Source organism: Nothoprocta perdicaria, unplaced genomic scaffold, assembly GCF_003342845.1.
Source record: "Nothoprocta perdicaria isolate Ctin4 unplaced genomic scaffold, notPer1 scaffold_100, whole genome shotgun sequence".
NCBI lineage: Eukaryota > Metazoa > Chordata > Aves > Tinamiformes > Tinamidae > Nothoprocta > Nothoprocta perdicaria.
The window spans coordinates 1,703,381-1,721,852 of record NW_020454095.1 but is presented as its reverse complement, the minus strand read 5'-3'; the positions used below and the strand labels follow the sequence as shown (position 1 = coordinate 1,721,852).

General features: G+C 36.4%; 1 protein-coding gene across 3 annotated transcripts in view; it reads left to right on the top strand.

The window, feature by feature from the left end:
• CADM2 (cell adhesion molecule 2) overlaps positions 1-18,472 on the top strand; it is a 603,314-nt gene that overhangs the window by 381,557 nt on the left and 203,285 nt on the right. For 2 of the 3 annotated variants that reach the window (XM_026040423.1, XM_026040436.1), the window contains exon 2: positions 8,946-8,972. The exons of the other annotated variant lie outside the window; for it this stretch is intronic. In XM_026040423.1, the coding sequence (XP_025896208.1) occupies positions 8,946-8,972 (27 nt within the window). The remainder of the gene's footprint in view (positions 1-8,945; positions 8,973-18,472) is intronic. 3 annotated transcript variants of the gene reach the window in all.

The window sequence follows — 18,472 nt, the reverse complement described above, 5'->3', positions numbered from 1 at the left end:
GCATCCAGCTTTATCCAACAGCACTGTAACAATTGTATTGTTTGGAGTAACCTGAAAGCAATGCAGAGAGCCAAGGCTACTGGTGGCTGCTGTTAGCTTAGATCAACTCAGAAATGAATCTTTCTTAYCAGTGATCCCAGTAGAAGAGCAATATAATTAAATGAAGAATAGAAGTGGTTTTAGGTTTCAGATCAAAGGAAACTGGGACTCTGATCAATATTAATAGCATCATATTTGGAGCAATTGCAGCCTTCTTCTTAAARCAATCTATTATGGGCGTAATGTAACCTTTATTTATATAGATATCCCATAGGTTATGATGTTAAATGAAACAAATAGGGCAGAATACTTGTACAATAAAATCCAGTTTCCTTCCCATACCCTCTTTTGGCTTTGCMGCAGGTGAGTTATTTGTATGCATGCAGGTAACAGAAGGAGAACCTTGCCTTTCTACTTGCCTTTCTAGCTTCTTGACCTTAGTTATGATGTTTCTGATCTCCTGTTGGTTAACGCATGGCTTACTTTCAAATATCGTAAAGATTTCTAAATAATCTGAGCTTGAAATAACATATATAAGCATAGTAGGCTCAGAAATTGTGTAGTTGTAATGCTGGAGACTAAAATTTAGGAGATATATATATTTAAAGCATGAAATATGAACGTCRCAGGTTGCTCTTGGGTTGAACAAAATGGATATGACACAGTTTTGAGCTTTTTGCATGCAGTGATCTGCAAATAATAGGAACATGGACTGTTCATAGCCTCAATATGCCTTTTTCTTGCTGAATTTCACATGGTCCTGGGCATGATAAGCTAACTAGATACAGCTGCTTCTGCCCAATCACTGTTATTTGATGATGGATTATTTGTTCCTAAGTAATTTGCTAAGTATATCTAAGCAGGGTCCTTCTTTTTTTTGTTATTTTTGGAGGTGTGACATAGCCCAGAAGCTGTTCAARCCTGTGTATACCACATTTTGCATGAAGACTAATTTTGATAGATCACTGCGGGTGATGAATGAATATCAAAGCCTTTTCTAATATTTGGTTTAAGTTTTGAAATAACTGCTTAAATGAACAGAAGACAGAACTGAATATTGTGTATGTGTCTGACATAATGAATGTCAGGCTTCAAGACATAATGAAGCCTTACAAGTGCTTCATTCTGTTTCTGCTTTTTCATTCTGAGAGTTGTTTTTCAAAATATTTTGCAAAACATTGTTACCATGATGAAGTATAAAGGCTGTATTTGCTGTTGTTTACAATACATATTACTTATCTGCAAGTGAAATTTGCTTCAAGTGTTTTAGAAACCCAACTGTTGTGATGAAATTGCTTGCTTTCAACTTGCATTGCTTGTAGAAGTTATATGTCCAGTTGTGTTACAAAATGCATGAAGCTGGCTTTTTTGAGACAGGCAAATCATGTTATCTGGATGCCTTAAGAGGAGCCTTTAGGGCATGATTATACTCATCTTCAAGCTCTGCTATGCTCTAATACGCTGTTCTGGATTTCCGATTGCTAATGTGAATTAGCTACAGCTGGAATCCTGAACTCTAGTGATGTTTATGTTATAAGATGCTTCTGCTGATCTGCATCATGCCAGCTGAATGAATATTGAGAACAAAATTACTATATTTATAGTCTACTTCTCAGAAAGAAAGTGGAGCCCTGTGTACTTCAATATTTTATGATTAGTATGACATAATAAAATTCACTGAACATAATAATCTAGTGTCATTTTTAAAATATTAAGTGTTTAGCAGCATATTAGGAAGTCTGAAACATGATTATGGTTGTTTTGGCTTTTTCATTTCAATGTAAGAATTACTTCTCGTTATCTGTGTTYAATAATTACTATTTTAAAAACCTATTTTCACTTGGGTTGGAAAGATTCTGAGCACCAGAAAAAGCTCTTTCATTATCCAATAATGAATTTTAGAGTAGAAACATGGATGGAGGATCAAAATGTTGGAACCTATTTTTTTTTTTCTTCACATTGGTTTTCACAGCTCCACCAAGGAAATAAAACTTTAATACAATCTCTGGAGTTGCTGCGTTCTGTCCAGAAAGCTCTTCTTGAAAAGCAACTTCTCCAGGCGGTCGTCTTTTTCACAGAGCACAGGGCATATATTAGGCAGCAGCAAATGTTCTGATATATTTTTTTTCTTCATTTGTTATTTAATAACAGAAGAGTGAACTATTACTGTCAGGGGTGATGTGATGAACTAATACTTTGTGTGTGGTCAGTTTCTATTTCATAGATTTCCTAGGCCCAGAGGGATATAATGACATTTGTTATTAGTGTCTGCACGTTAGATTGTGAAGTGGTGTTTTTTTTGTTGGTTTTGTTTTCTTTCCTGACTTACCTACAAATTTTTCTGGTGTGTTTAGGAGGGACATCAGAACAGTTTTTAAACAGCAGAATTGTTAATTTGGCTGCAAATTATGGACTGAGTGTAGACATATTGAACACAACCCAAGTTCTTTATGACCTTGCTGGTATTGAATTTGAAAGTCTGCTGCTGCTACCAAGAATTATTCTGTTCTTCAACTACAATAGCAAATATACAAAAATATTGTGATACAGTATACTCCTTGGAAATAAATTTGTACCTTTTAGATTAACCATTCTGTTGGTATTTATTAGTGGATTGACTCCACTGGTATTCAAGAATACCTTAGGAAAAATAACTTTAAAGAAGCAATATTTTCCAAGCACAAGGGGGATGCCCTGTGTTCAGAAAGGAGAGAACAGATCTGTGAAATGGAAATGGTAATAGCTGTGCAGCAGCCGGGAGAGGAGGAGCRAGAAACCTGTGGTGGCCCTGAACACAATGTGATGCTGTTTCATTAGAGCCAAGTGCTATTTTGGAAGCCCTGTCTGAAGGGTTAGGTGCCAGGGGTTGTAAATAATTACTCTGCTTTGCACTAACTCCACCTTGACTGCCTATAGTAATAAGTTTTAGGTGAGCTTAGACAAAAAAAATGGTGAAAAGGTGAAATTCTAGGTGAAAATCTAGGCAGAAAGGAAAGAGAATTAAGAGGAAGTTAGAAATCAGATATAATAAAGTGTGGCTTGATTATTTACTCACACAAGAGAAAGAGTAAATTTTCCAATATGCAAATGGCTATATTAAAGAAGTCCATTTTCTTTTGTTATTTATACTCTTTAGAGATAGGAGAAGGATTAATTAATTGATTTAGTGTCTGTAATGATGGTCAGGTTATATGTCAGGAAAACAATTTGCCATTAAGAAGACAACTGTGTACTCAAACAGATTACCTGGGGAACATGTGGAGTCCCTGTCATCTAAGGTTTTAACAATATGTTAGGCAATCTGTTAGGAATGATCCAGACATAATTCTTGCTGCTTCAAGCCCTGAGGATACCCTTGTTAGCCTCTTAAGAACACTTCCAGAATTGCTTTTCTGTTATTTCTGTCCCACGTTCAATTATATTTTCAAGAACAGACTTATATTCTAAAAGGAAAAATAACCATAGATATATAATCCTTATTATATAGCATAAATACCATGTTTACTGTTACATTTTGTTACATATTTAAACTTACAGTTAAAAGAAAGAAATCCATTGTTATTGGAGAATCATATACTTTTTGCATACCTGTGCATTCCTAGGTTTTCTCTTAAACCCAGGGGGGGAAAAAAGTCATAAATCATTTTTTTTTTCCCATCAAGTTGTATCTATGAATCTATTAAGTGAAGTTTCTCTGTTTATGAAATTAATACCTGTCTGTCATTTTTGGAGCTTTTACTATACCCAAAATGAATAATGGGCAAATACAGCCATGAGGGCATACATAGAGTGGCATATACATTTTTTATTTGTTTACTTTGTTGGTGCCTTTAACATCTAATTTGGAAAGAACTGCCAAGACCTCCTGCCTCTCTGCTGTCTATAGGTGGCTTTTCAAGTCCCCATGTCATTGTCTACCTCGATGCATGAAATGCAAAATCCTGGGCAGGACTCCTGCTCATGGCTCCTTTCTCCTCCCATGGGTTTTGGAAAATGCTGCTGTTGGAAAAGAAGCTACCCAGTGTGCTGCAGCACAGCTCATACTGGCGTGTTTGCCAAAACCTCTGCCCCAAAGGGGATCATTTGACCAATGACAAGATATCAGTATATCTCAAGGGAAAAATATTGTCATCATCATCATCCTAATGTTGATAGGAAACATTGTGCCAGGTTGTATGAAAATTATCTCTTTTTCCTTTGAAAGCTAGAAATATGTGATGTATGTCTATGCATGATTTTTTTTTAAATTACTATTTCTAATTGAATATTACTCCATATACAATGCTGCTTATTTTTGAAATCTCTTGATCTTGTAGGCTTTTAAGAGTGGAATAAACAGGTCTCTTGTATAAACATTCATACCTCTAGTTCTCATTGGAGATGAGAGGACTGCCCCATTTGCTGAAACTATGGGGTTAGCAACATAATGTCCCAGTGAGCTGTGTTCATGAGGTAGTCAATATAATGTGCTTTAGAATGATCTTGCCTATTTCTTGAAAAGAACTAACTAGTTATTTTAGGACTTAAATATTGGACCAGCTGTTCCTATAGTTAGCAGAGTTCTTAATAGGTGTAATAGGGAGGTGAAATGAGAAAAACAGACTGATCTCAAGTCTCACTCACAGGTGTGGATTTTTGTTTGTTTGTTTGTTTGTTTGTTTTTTCCTTTTTATTTTAAGACAAAAGATCAGGTAGACAGGACATCTAGAGGAAATATTTTTCCCCTTTTATTGAGCTATTGAAGTAATTGCAATGGCTTTTTTCTTCTTCCCAAAGACTAAAGATAGATCCTAAATCAAATAATAAATCACATATAAGAGAAAAATAAAATAAATGCTATATCAAATCCGTCTAAAATGTCCACAAAAAATGAACAGTGTAGAGACAGCTGTGTGTGGAAAAAATATTGAGCATCTTGTAGCCACCATTTGTCAAATAATGTAATTTAACAATTGCTGGCATACAAAAAGCAAAAAGACAGAAAGATGTATCACGGCAAAATAAAACATAGTATATTATCGATATTGAGAGCATGTTTATATTGGGGTTTTCAGAATTTGAATCCAGCCTTTTTACATACAGAAAATAATTTTAAAAAACATTGCTTCAGATGGAACTATTGCAGGAGAAAAGCTTTTCTTATCAAACAAAATGAAAAGTTAAGTACCTGAGTTCTGTGAAAATTAACTGTCACAATTCAGGGTATGGCATATATTTTATCCTGCTCTCTGAATGAACTTTCCTGAGATGTCTGACCTTGAGCTCCTGCTTTACTTTGATTTTGTCTCTCTGAGACCTTTACTTAGGTCTTAGAAAAGAAMATTTTTGTTTTCTTGTACTGTTTTCTTGTACTGTTACCAGAGCCTTCACAAAGTAAAATTATTATTTAATCTTAACAGAATTGAAATTTAATACAAGAGGTTTCTTTTTTCTCTYCTCAGTCTTACCCAGAGATCTAGTAGGTCTGGTGTACCTTAGAGTCTCTTCAGAGGATATGGTCTTTTTTCTCCTTTTCTCATTGTTAAAATTGTCTTTAGATTCCATTCCAACAATGATAATTACTTTTTTTTTTTTYCCYTCTCTTTTCTCTCCCTCCCCCACCCCTTATTCAAAAGTAGAATATACTGATCAATATACTGAGGAAGATGAGGCCAGAGTAGCTGAAAGAAAATATCTTTGCAATGTGTTAGTTTTTTTAAAGAATGCCATGAACTTGGGGCAAGATAGGAAGTCATTGCCTTTTCTTTTTGTCCCATCGTGATTGACCTGTTAATTTATCCCAAGAAAATGCCAGACCCCTAAAAAAAAAAAAAAAAATGCAGTTTTCACGTTATATGCTACCTGGAAGTTACTGCTGACCTTTAAAATCCATTTAATGTACATTACTGTAGTTTCAAATTTAAACAGTATCTTGAAAAATACAAGTTGGGGAGTATCTGTCATGAACAGCTTGTCTTTCACCAGCAAGGAAGTAAAGATGGGTAAACAGAGTAATTTTCCTGAATCAGGAGTCTTCCTGAAGACAGTCAGAAAGATAGATACTATGACTGTATGAATGATACTGTGTTATTTAATCAAACTTTTATTTTGTTTTGCAATGGACTTCAGTTGAAAAAACCATAGTCCCCTCCATATCTGGTGCTGTAACTAAGTCAATCTGCCCCTGCTAATTGTTGATGATGCTTATTTGAAAAAAAAAATGTATCTTTGTTTCCTTCTCTTTAACTTTTCGGGTAGGAGTAATAAAGAAGTGGATAGAAATTTTGAAACATTTTGGATAGAAGTTAAAAGTAGTATCTTTTTTACATCAGAAATACTACTTTTTGCAGTAAGCATCATTGCATGCAACATGCTCAGAATGATGAGAGAGGAAAAAAAAAAAAAAAAAAAAAAAAAAAACAGAAATAAGAAACCCTCCTGACAGTGAAACCCTCTTGACAGTCAAGAGAGGGGAAAAAGAGAAGTATTTTACCTTTGGAAAAAAGAGAAATGCCTACTTCATTGACAACAAGGAAAGGGAATTCTCCCACATGCTAGTTAGCAAAAAGTTGGGACGYTGATGGAAACAACTCCAGTTCCCTTCAGTAGATTATATTCAGCAGAATTATATTCTGAAAGTTCCTTTCCAGCTAATTTGACTGTTGTGCAGCATGAACTTTACCAATTGACTTGTAATTGGACCATGCTGTCAATGGAAAAACTTACAAGTATTGTACATGACATTTATAAGAACATTACTGTCATCTAGTCCTCTATTATTGAATATGCAGAGAATTATAATTGGTCTAACAAGCTTAGTAACCTGTCCTACTTCCAATTATAATGTACAACCTTGTTTATGTCTTTTCTTTATTTACTGATATCCAGTGGCTAATAATTCTAACGCTCATTCCTCAACACAAAGTTGCCTAATCATAATGTTGTTGAATTATATTTTTAATATATATGTATTTATGCATGTATGTGTGTGTGTATATGCGTATATGTGTTTTACCTTATTTTGAGTTACTCTCTATATAAGTAAAAGTCTCCTGTTGCTTTTAAAGTACCAAGGTGGTTTTCCAAATATTTCTTAAGCTTGAAGTTAAGTTTAAATTATTATTCTAGCTTGAAGTGACAAAGTGTTTGTATGGATGTAATTCTYGGGACTGAAAAAGAGGGGGAAACGTAGAAAAATGAACAGGTTGATGAGCTCAATGCATTCATTATCAACTTATATTTGCATGAAGGAGAAACTCTTCACTTATTAAAAAATTAGAATGGCACCATTAATTTTGTTTACTACTCAAGCGATTTTTAGAGCATGTAAGATTTACTGGATGTTTTTCATCTGAGTATATCTTGTTAAACAGCTTTGTGGAAAGCTAATTTTAAGACCATAGCTCTGCAGAAATGCCTCCATTTGTGGTATCTCCCTAAAGCAGAGTCGTTCCAGGAACAGCAGTGATTTGGGATGTCCTGGAATTGCTCATTTCTTGGATTTTATTCTCACCGCCAAGCAGACTGTGGCAATGGACAATGGTGTAGCTGGGAGTAGAGGAAGGAATAGGGAAAAATGACAAAATCTAGGGAATTGGTATTTCTTGAATGCATTTACACAGTTAATTTCTCTCTTTTTTATCTTTTTTTTTTAATTTTTTTTTTTGGTGGGGAGGGAGGTGAAGGCGCTTCTGCTTATATAGTAGCTTGGCCTTTGCTGCCATATCCTATGTAAGCTCAGTAAGGACTCACTTGTGAGATAGCTGACAGTTGAAAAACATTTGAGGTGAGTGTTTAAAGCCTTCATGTTTGAACGGGAGAAGCAAGAGAGCAGAAAGGGGATTTGGTCTTTCTCCTCTTTTCTGTATCTTGATCGCTGCTGTAATTGTAAAGTCGTTACAAGTTTCCTCTTATAAAAAGGAATTACTTTTTTTTTTTTTTTTTCTGAAGTACCTTGCCTTCATAAAGGTACTCTAGAATTAATGCCTTTTTAAAGTGCACTTGTGCGTTTAAAGACCCTTGAAGGCTTGGTATCTGTCGTGCAATGTAGAGCTAACAGAATGATCCCATTTTCACTTCATGTCCTGATTAATATTGTATATCAGAAATATTAGTCATGAACCTCAGAAAACAGGAAAACAAGGCAGGGAAGGTGTGACAGGGAGGGAATTTTTACTCTCCTGTCTTACTTGTTTCTATTACAGTGCTGTGTCTTTGGAGCTAACAGCATGAAACCATGCTGTTTCAAGGGAAACAAGGGGAGCTATTTTGTCCAGAAAACCAGGACCCCTTTTTATTTGTGTTTGAATATTGACCTATTTAACTTTTTTTTAAATGTCACCTGTTCCTTCTGCTTTGTGAATCCATAGTTCAAGAACAATTGGAAACTATATGCTGTGCTGAGAGGAGAGAGGGGAAGAACAAAAAATGTGTGATGTAGACTACAAATATAAAAATAACTGGAATACTTGAAGTTTAACTAATGTGTGTTTGTGTAAACTGTATGAAAGATGAACATTTCAAGATATAGGAACAAAGGACTGGCATGTGGTATAGGTGCTTCAGAATTAGTTTTTAGCAAGTCAAAATGTGTTACAAGTTTAAAACTTAAAAATGCCTATACCTGCATTGTCACCTGCTTGTATTTAATGGTATGTGATTTTTCTGCACTCCTTGCCATGCTTTTCAAGTATGTTTTGGATATGCCTTTCTAAATTCTAAACACAGGTCTCCTGACAGAAACATAGATCTGACCTATCTCCTAGAACTGTACTATCTCAAATAAATTGCCCAAATAATCCTAGAAATCGTGTTTGTTAGCTTCAAATCAATAGTGATAAAGTTTCTCTGTATTCTTCCTTACTCTGAACTTCTGTCTAATCTATCTTTGTTCTCTCCTTCTTCTGCAATCTTTTCCTTGCTTCCAGTGGCTGCTACAAAGAGCAGAGGTAGAGGTGAGTTTCTGCTTGCGCTCTTCAACTTGCATTGCATGGTTTTGCAGCCCCACATATCATCCACCTCAGCAGGCTGTTTGCTACTTCTCAAAACCAGGAAACACTTTTAGAACTTGTGGTTTCACAGATTTTTTTCTTTCCTTAAGATTTTGTAATTGCTCTCAGGTGCTGGCTCTTTTCATTGTTTATTCGCCATTACCATCTATCTGTGCATTTTCCTAGAGTTATTTGAATTTAGGCAATTTTAGGAGAAAGATGAAGCTAAGTGAGTTGCGGTACAATAGTGATGGTACCCTATTTGAAAGGAAGATACTACATAAAATTCATCATAACTGTTTAAATGTAACTTGTTCATATTGTACTTACTGGAACATGAAATATAAATGAAATGACTTCTAAGCATTCTCCAACTTCCMAAAGTACTACACAGTGATCATTGATGCTTCTGATAGCCAGCTGTTATGTATAGAAGCTTGCAGTAATCACTGCAGAGAATTCTGAGGTAAGGATAGCCAGGTGATTGTCAGAAAGGGATGTGACAATGAAATCAGCCTTGCAAAATTAATCATATAAGGTCACTAAGGCCTAATCCATTTCCTGGGATTTAACACAGCAGTGGTATAACAAATTTAACCTAAAGGCTAAGGCTTTATTTATTTATGTATCTATTTATTTATTCATTAAATGTGAACATACATTTTCATAGAAAATTCTGGATAGACATATTTTGTTAAAATTGATCAGTTATTTTTGGTAGATTAAACTGAGCTGTTTGATCCTAAAAGGGTCATACTGTAATTAAACAACACATCCTAAGGTAAACATTTATGGTTAGATGCACGCAGTTCAGAATTTCCATGTTCACAGTGTTCGTCCAATTATGTTGCCTAGCCTGAAGATGTTGTTCAATAATCATAATCAAAGGAACATAGCTGACTATATGCGGTTATGTATTATAATAATGAAATCAATAATTAAAATACAACTCAATTTATTAAACTTTGCATGGCTTTTTTTAAGATCATCTTCCTCTGAAGCTTTGCATGCATTTGATGTCGTGGCCGAGGAGAGATGATTAAGCACTTGGCATGTTTGTCTCCGCATGCTCTGAAGTTTGCTTTACTGTTTCTGTTACCGACACACACAGCTGTGACATAGTGTGACAAGAGTCAGGAGTTTAAGGCCTTCGCAACATCATCAACAACACCTACAAGGCAAGCACGTGCACAGAAGCAGATTTTCAGCACAAATTATCATGTTCTCATCAGTATTCAGCAATTACTTCATGTACGCACGTACTGCCATTTGAGGAGGAACTGCCCTGGAGGCACAGGAATTATATATGAAATGAATCAGAAGTAGTMACGGGCTCCGCTCACCTGTGAACACTAGCACACCCTGTGTTCACAAACGCACATGCGTATTGAATAAAAAGCTGAACCTATCTCTAGTAAAGTTGCTTTGACGCTATAGTAAGAGCAAGTATCTTACGTTGTAGCTAAGTGTTGTCTTCTGAGTCCTGCTGTTCAATTGTCCGTGGGAAGTTGTCAGCTTTTTCTTCAGTCCTCAGCGACCTTGGTGTACAGGTACCTGGCCACCCGTCTGGAATTGAGTGCTGTAGTGTTCTCTCTTCATTTGCCTGAAACATGAGACCCATCTTTTAATCACTTGCGGTGCAACAAATCGATGACTTTTTATTATTATTATTTTCTATTGCTCTGGCTAAGCAGCAAGGAAGGATTTGTTCCTAATCCCTTTAAAATATAACACTTAACTGGAAGGGATTTGCCAGATACTATATTGGCATGCTTTGGTGAGGTAGGAGTGTCCCATTTGCTATGGATCTGCAAGAAATCCAGGTCTTTCATATCTTTGCTTTTATTTTTAGGTGCTTCTCCTTTTTCAAAGCTTGGAACTTGTACTGCCATTTTCTGCAGGTGGGGTTTATGATCATCCCCGTCCTAAAATTTGACTGTTCTTCAGGGCTTTAGTAGATGGTACTTTATGGGATGTTTCATGGGGCTGTAGTGTCTTCATTTTTTTTCTCTTTTTTTTTTCTTTGTTATGATAAAGACAATTTCTCATCTCCAACACTTTTTCGATCTTTTGTGTAATTGAACATTAAAGAACACTGAAGCCCTTAAACATAGTGCTTTGTCTTGAAGTATTTTCTCAGACTTTTTTGGAAGTTGTATTCAGTGATGGAGTTGTTGAACTCTGTAGTTAGCTCTATAGTTAGATCATAGAGTAATTTAGAGTGGAAGGTGACAGGGTTATTTGGTCCCAGGCAGCACACAGTATAAGGCCTACTTAGATCATGTTGCACAGAGCCTCACAGTCAAGGCTGAGTATCTCTGAGGTCAGAGATTACACAGCTCCAAATTAGAAAGACTTATCTACCTTCTTTTCTTTATTTTACMAAGGTTTTTACTTTCTTATGTATATAATTTCTCTTATTGAGAAGAAACTGCATATTAGTGTTTTAGTGTGCTTCACACAAGGAGAATTCTTGTACTTCAGAAAGAAGGAAGACTCATGCTGTAGAGCACCTTAGGACAGAAAATGCCAAAGAGCACTCGTATTCTGGACAGAATACACTAAATGAACCAGGTTATGTTTCCAAGAAATCTAGCTCAGAATGATCTGAAATCTGAGTAAGAGCTAAAACTTAAGCATACAAATGGTATTTCCCAGTATTAAATRTGATGAGACAGGAAACAAAAATGCACCCAAATATTTCAGTGTATCTGACTAGTTTTTATTTCCCATTTCCAAATATATTGAATTCTGTTGCTACTCCTTAATGTACTACATCAGATTTGTTTAACTTGATCTGTGTAAATTTAGCACTTCCTCTACCAAAGTACCAATTTGAACAGCTCCTAAGAAAGGATGCTTTTACTTTATTATTATAGATACCTTCTTGCAGTAGTTAATGGTTTCTAGGCTCAGTGGTGGTAATCAGAGGTATCAGAGGTGGTAATGATGCATCAATTTTCAGTCAGCAGGTGAAGGAGAGAGGCAAAGTGTCAGTCTTTATTCAGATGTAATTAGCTGAGGTACTGAAATCTGTGTTCCATATTTCTGCTTGTCTGATGGTGTCAGCTGTTACTAAAATGTTATTTCTGGAGTTGCTCTGCTAATCTCACACAGGCTGGGCATTTGACTTCATAACCTTTCAAAATTTAGATAGGAATTTGTGGTACTTGCTAGTTGATTTGGAGGTTGGGAATAGTATGGATGAATATGGCAACTTTTTCTGTACATATGTACATATAAAGGGGATGTTAAAGATAACTATTGTCACAGGAGGAAAAAGTAAGCCATTCAGAAAGATCTATCAGGAAGTTAGTAAGAAATATAACATTTCTAAGAATCCTGAGGGCTTAGATTAAATATATCAAAGTTACCCCCAAAGTGACTGTTTTCAGTCTGTTCACTGATCTGCAAGATTCAAACTAGCAGCTATTCCAATCACTCTCCTTTTCTCCATTGCTGCTAGACATAAAGTTCTATTATCTTAGAGACAGGTCACATATATCATAGTCCACTTGCTTCCCTTAATGAAGAACTACCCAATTAGTCTCTATATACATATAATGCTATATTCTGTCTTCTAAATGCTTGAAAAAGCTGTGCTTCCATGGATTTTAGAGAATGTTCAGTTAAGGCAGGATATCCTCAAACACTTTCTGCCCACCTCCCCCTCTCCTCCCCAGAGGGATTTCTGACTTGTATTGAATCTGTATCCCAAAGAAATTGTCCCTCATTTTTGAATATCAAGTTACTTTATCCTTCTAGTCAGCCATTCTATAAATCCATGCTGTATTTGCTTTGCTTTTAGAAGAGGACTGTTCTGTCTTCAGAAATAAAAGATTCATTTAGCTTGAACAATGTTACTTAAGACTTGCATCTCAATTACTTATATAAGTAATCATAGCAATTAATATTCTGTCTAAATGCATCTTCTCCAAAAGAGACAAAGATCGCTCCAGRTCTTTGTTTTATTGTGTTTATTCTTATGATGCCAGCAAAATTTGTATCAAAATTTTCAGAAGTATAAGTGAGRAGAAATTGTGTGCACATGTATGAGTTTTTATGCTAGGAATCCATGTCCATCTTGAGACTTTACTGGGTCTTCATCAATGGTGATGTTATACCCAACCATTTCTGTGATTTTTATTATGTCATAGGATGATTTAGCTCGTTGCTCTACATTAATATTCATTTTCTTGGCAAATATTGGTTTAACTTATCCCATCATTTTGACTGAAAATCAGACAAACCGAGGTAAGTTATTTTGAACAGCTCCCTGTATGGAAAATCTACATTGGATACTTCATTAGGTACCCAAATACAACTAGCCAAGCATATTTCTCACTAGGAGGGTATTTTTTCCTGAAACACAGAAGCTATTTGAGTTAGGAGCAGGAGAAAATAAACATACATGGAAGACAGCCACATACTTCTATTTGTCTTTTTTTTTTTTTTTTTTTTTTTTTTGCTATACCCTCACAAAGTTCCAAGCTATTTGACTATTAGCATCAGTCAGGCAGTAGATCTGGTGGTGCAGGATGGTTCATTACTCAGGGGTAGATAAATCTGGGAATCATCTGCATAAAAATGATATACTGCAACATAATGGCAAAAAATGCAAACTAGTAGTAGTGTAAAAATGTTGAAAGTGTAAATCCAATAGAGAGCCTATGGAAGCTCCATAACTCAAGAGCAGTTTGAAAGAACATTTATTTATGGYTATGAGCTTTTACCATAGAGACATGTAGAAATGAAATCCTGTCAAATTCCACCTTTAATACAAGGTCATTATACAAAGCTTGCCAAGGCTGTCATTGTAGCATCACACGATCTGAAGCTGATTGAAATTTTTTTTTTAGCTATTCCAATACTATTGAAATAAAAGTGCACTTCCTTCTAAAAAATTCTCCTGATGTTTTTGTTCCACATATAGCTTCATGCCCTAATCGTAGAATTTTGATAATTAAATTGAAGGTAGAGAAAGATTCTTAGATTTTTTTGTTTTGTTTTTTGGGTGGAGGGGTGGGATGGACAATAAAATTAATGATGCCTTAACCATTCCTTTCCTGTCTCTTTGGGATTTCCTCCCCTGTTGTCCAGTCCTTGCTTCCAGCATTCCCTCTCAGAGGACCAATGCTTTTCTCCTATGATTAACTCATGTCCACTGGTTCAACCTGTGAGTTTCAAAGGTCTGTATTTGATTCCTCTGTCTGTCACTTTTCTTCCTCTGTGATTTCTTGTGGCACGTAAGGTCAGAGTTTTCTCCTGTTCAAGGRCTGTGATAGAAAAGTTGTGATAAAGAGAGAAAGTTGATAACTATCTGTGAAGGGATTGCATAGGGGGAGCGGGAAGGGAGGGGAAATCTTTGAGATTGTCCTTAGTAAGAGAGCAGAGGAAGGAAGGACTGTGAGGGCATTTGTGAAACTTGCAGCTCCCCTTGCTCATTTTGCCCTTAGCAGTTATGGAGGATAAGATATTTGAGAGAGGAAATGTAATTAGGTAGTAACTCTTGCTTACTTAATATTACTGTGTRTCTCCAGTTTTTCTTCTGTTTTGGTGAACATGGAATTTTCAATTTTATGGTTAGCTTCTAAGTAGAAAAACTGTTTAAAAATTTTAAAATCCCCTTAAATCCAAAAGTTCACATCAGATAAAGACAATAACTTATCCCATATCTTCAGATTTTCATCTGATAATGTTAACCTGTTTAATTGCATTAGAAAATGCAAAAAAAAAAAAAATTAGAAAACAAAATCATAATCTAACTGTCTATCTTAGGCAAACAAATGCTGTAAGTCAAAAGAGATTTGGAAGAGAAATCAGATTCCCAAGTTCTGAGGCTTTTAGTTTTTTTTTTTTTAGGTTAACAAAATATGTTTACTGTATTCATTTTCTCACAAACTCTAGCTGAGCCTCAGTGGGAGAAGCATCATGATGATAATAGCTCTGAACCAAGTTGCTGACTGCTTTTTGGCCTTTGCAGTTATACTGGGGACACGCTTGSCCCTAGCATCTGTCAGAACTTACCAACATTGAGGTGTCTGAGATTTCACAGAATCACAGAATGATTTCCACGGGATATGGTGCACACGCAGCCCAGATGCTCACCGGTGCACCTCCAGCATTCCTGTGCTGCTCGAGGCCCTAAGTCCTGCCGCATGCTACGGAGACTGCCAAAATAGGCATCGGCTTTGCTTTTCTTAGACAAAGGGTGCGTGCTAGCCTATGTATCCTCTCTGCTGCTGTTAATGCTTTTTATTTCAGTTTTTATTTKCCAGAATAGATGTAAACAAAGCATTCATTAATTGTTTTAGTAATATAAAATACTCGACAAAAGTACAGGTCTCCATGGTGCAAAGCAGCTCTAACAGCACAGCAAAGATCACAAAGCCTCCCTGCAAAGAGATGGGTGAAGGCAGGCTAATGCTACCAGGCTATCTTTCTCGTTTGAGAGAGACCTTCACTGAGCCAACATGTCAGTCATTTTATTGACTAAATGGCATCCTTACCAGTTTGCAATGTGAAAGGCTGTGAAAGGCAACACAGTGAATGGGCAGTGAGGCTTGGGAGGATCTTCCCTTTTGAGGGGGATGCAGCTAACACTGAGCAAAGCTTTTTGTCAGACGTCTTTAATGTTGACACGTCAGTATTCCTTTCCTTTATCACTCTGCTTCACTCAAGGTTGCAGTTTATTTTGATGCAGTAAATAATTTATTATTCTATTCCTCAACATTTCAGATAGGCACTCTTCCTTCCAAAATGCTTAACACAAATTCCAATCACTTTCTTTCAATTGCTCTATCTGTGTTTGATTGTTAAGTATTCAAAATCAAATTATGAAAATATCTCAGTAGTTTTCAAAATGTCTGGGCTAATTACTCAAACAGCTTGCCATACTTGTTAAGACCTATGCTGAAAATTTAGTTGCTTTATTTGCTGTTTAAATGGCTTTACACTAAAAAATCTTTACCTTGTGTGCAGTCAGGTCTCCCCAGTATAAGAGAGACGTGGAGCTTCTAGAGAGGGTCCAGTGGAGAGCAAGATAGTTGATTAAGGGACGGGAACATCTCTTGTATGAGGAGAGACTGAGTTGGGCCTGTTTAGCTTGGAGAAGAGAAGGCTGAGAGGGGATCTGATTAACAAGTATAAGTACATGAAGGGGGAATGTAGGGAGGAAGGGCAGCACAGGCTGCCCAGGGAGGTTGTGGAGTCTCCTTCTCTGGAGGTTTTCCAAACCCGCCTGGATGCCACCCTGTGCCCTGTGTGCTGGGTGTCCCTGCGTGAGCAGGGAGGTTGGACTAGATGGTCTCCAGAGGTCCCTTCCAACCTTAATCATTCTGTGATTCTGTGTGATTCTGTGATTCTTATGTGCCAAAAGAACTGGAAAGAAGTCTCATAGACAGCACATGTAGTTGTATCTTAATACTACCTTGGTGTCTTGGTTCAGACATATGAATAGGAGAAAGGAAGGTAATTGTGTGTACCAGCTTTGTTTTATAGAGGATCTCTATAAATTCTCTGATTTCTATAATTGTGCATTACTCTGCCATTTTCCTCAATGGCTAAAAAATAATGAAAGTGTTTTTAGTTTTTTTTTTCTCCATATTTTAATTACACTGTGGGCTGCATATATGGAGAAAGCAGTAGAAACCATTTGAATAGAGTGCTACATAGGAATTTATCTTCCTCCCACTGTCCACACACAGCTGCCTTAAAAATCTAGTCTCATTAGAAGCAACCACCRGGTTATTCACATGAATCTATTGGCCACAAGGTCTAATAGACCAGTAGAGATATGTAGAAAAGGATTTGGTGTGCTTCACCGTGCATCTTGAGTTGCTGTCCCTGAGTTATCATCATCAGTCTCTACTTACCTGACTGCAGAATATCAAAATCCTTTCCTCCTTAAGTGAATTTGTAAAAGTTCTGTTTAAGTAACTGTTCTTTAACTGTTCAAGTTCAAGCGACAGAGACAGGAGGCTGTTTCGGTATTTCCAATAGCTGCGCATTTAGGTAGGAGCCTAACACGTTTGCATTTTGGAAACTGCTGTTGGCTCTCAGTAGGCTAAACAGATGGAGGGGAAGGAAAGGGGAAATCTTGTAATAATAATAAACAAATGAAAAATTTATTGTGAACACTCACGTTGACAATACTTTTCAAACTTATAAATGATATGGTAATTAAGAAACACTGTATGTGTTGGATSTTTCATCTTTTATGTCAATATGATTTTTATGGCCTACTCAAAGAGCTTATAACAAACTGAMGTGGTGATACTGAATCTAATGTTTTAAGTAAGTGGCTTATGAAATAGGTTAACAGTCTTTAAAATGCTGTAATTTGCACAAAAACCTTTCAAAGGGAAATGAGTGTAATAATTAAGGAAGTCAAAAGGAAGAAAAAGTAAGTGAAACTCTAGAAGGGTGAGAAAAACAGGAAAGAGGACAATGGAAAAGGCTCTGCTGTGATAGATGTAAATGAATGACTCTCTGGAGAAGCCCCTAGCAGAAGTTCTACCTAGATTTTGCAGGTATGTATATATCTTTCCAACTGCTGTTACGTGTTATAGTCACCTTGTCAAGTTTGAGCTTTTGTAACTATGCTGGCTTTGAATGCATAAACACAGATAAAAATATAGGTTCCTGCTTTATATCAGTGTGTTACAGTATATCCAATTGTTCTCCCAGAGGTATGCTTTTCATTAGTAACTGTTGCTGGGAGTACTGCAGCCCTTTTTCTCTTGTGCAGGGTGGCCTTTCAAATAATAATAATTATTTCCTGTATGCATCGATAATTGGTGTTCTGTGTATGGTGCATTGGGAGAAATGCTTAAAGGAATTATTGTAGTTGGATTCAGAAACAATCTTGCAGAAATGTAAGTTTTCTCTATTAGAAGTCTTTGCTCTTTGTAAGACACTTCAAATATATAAATAACAACAACAAAAAATCTTGTCTTTTCTTTCTCCTGCATGATCATAGACCTTCATAGACCTCTACCCAGCTTTAAGAAGTGTGTCATCCACTGATATCTTTATTTCTTCTTACTGGTAGCATTCATTCTAAAGAGCTTTGTGTGTGTGTGTGTGTGTGTGTGTGTGTGTGTGTTAATTATTGCATTTATTGCTGATTTCTGGAAATGCAAGGCACATCAGCTAATGATATTCACATAGCAGCTCAAAACTGAAGGTAGAATAGAGGAAGACCTTAGAGGAAAGACCTTAGACCTTAGACCTTAGACCTTAGAGGAAAGACCTTAGACCTTAGAGGAAGACCTTCCACGGGTTGAGAAGGACTGGGTTAGGGATCACTTAGGCAAACTGGCCACTCAAAAATCTATGGGCCCAGATGGGATGTACCCGAGAGTGCTGAGGGAACTGGCCGAGGTTATTGCTCAGCCTCTCTCCATCATCTTTGAGAGGTCCTGGAGAGCAGGGGAGGTGCCCGAGGACTGGAAGAGAGCCAA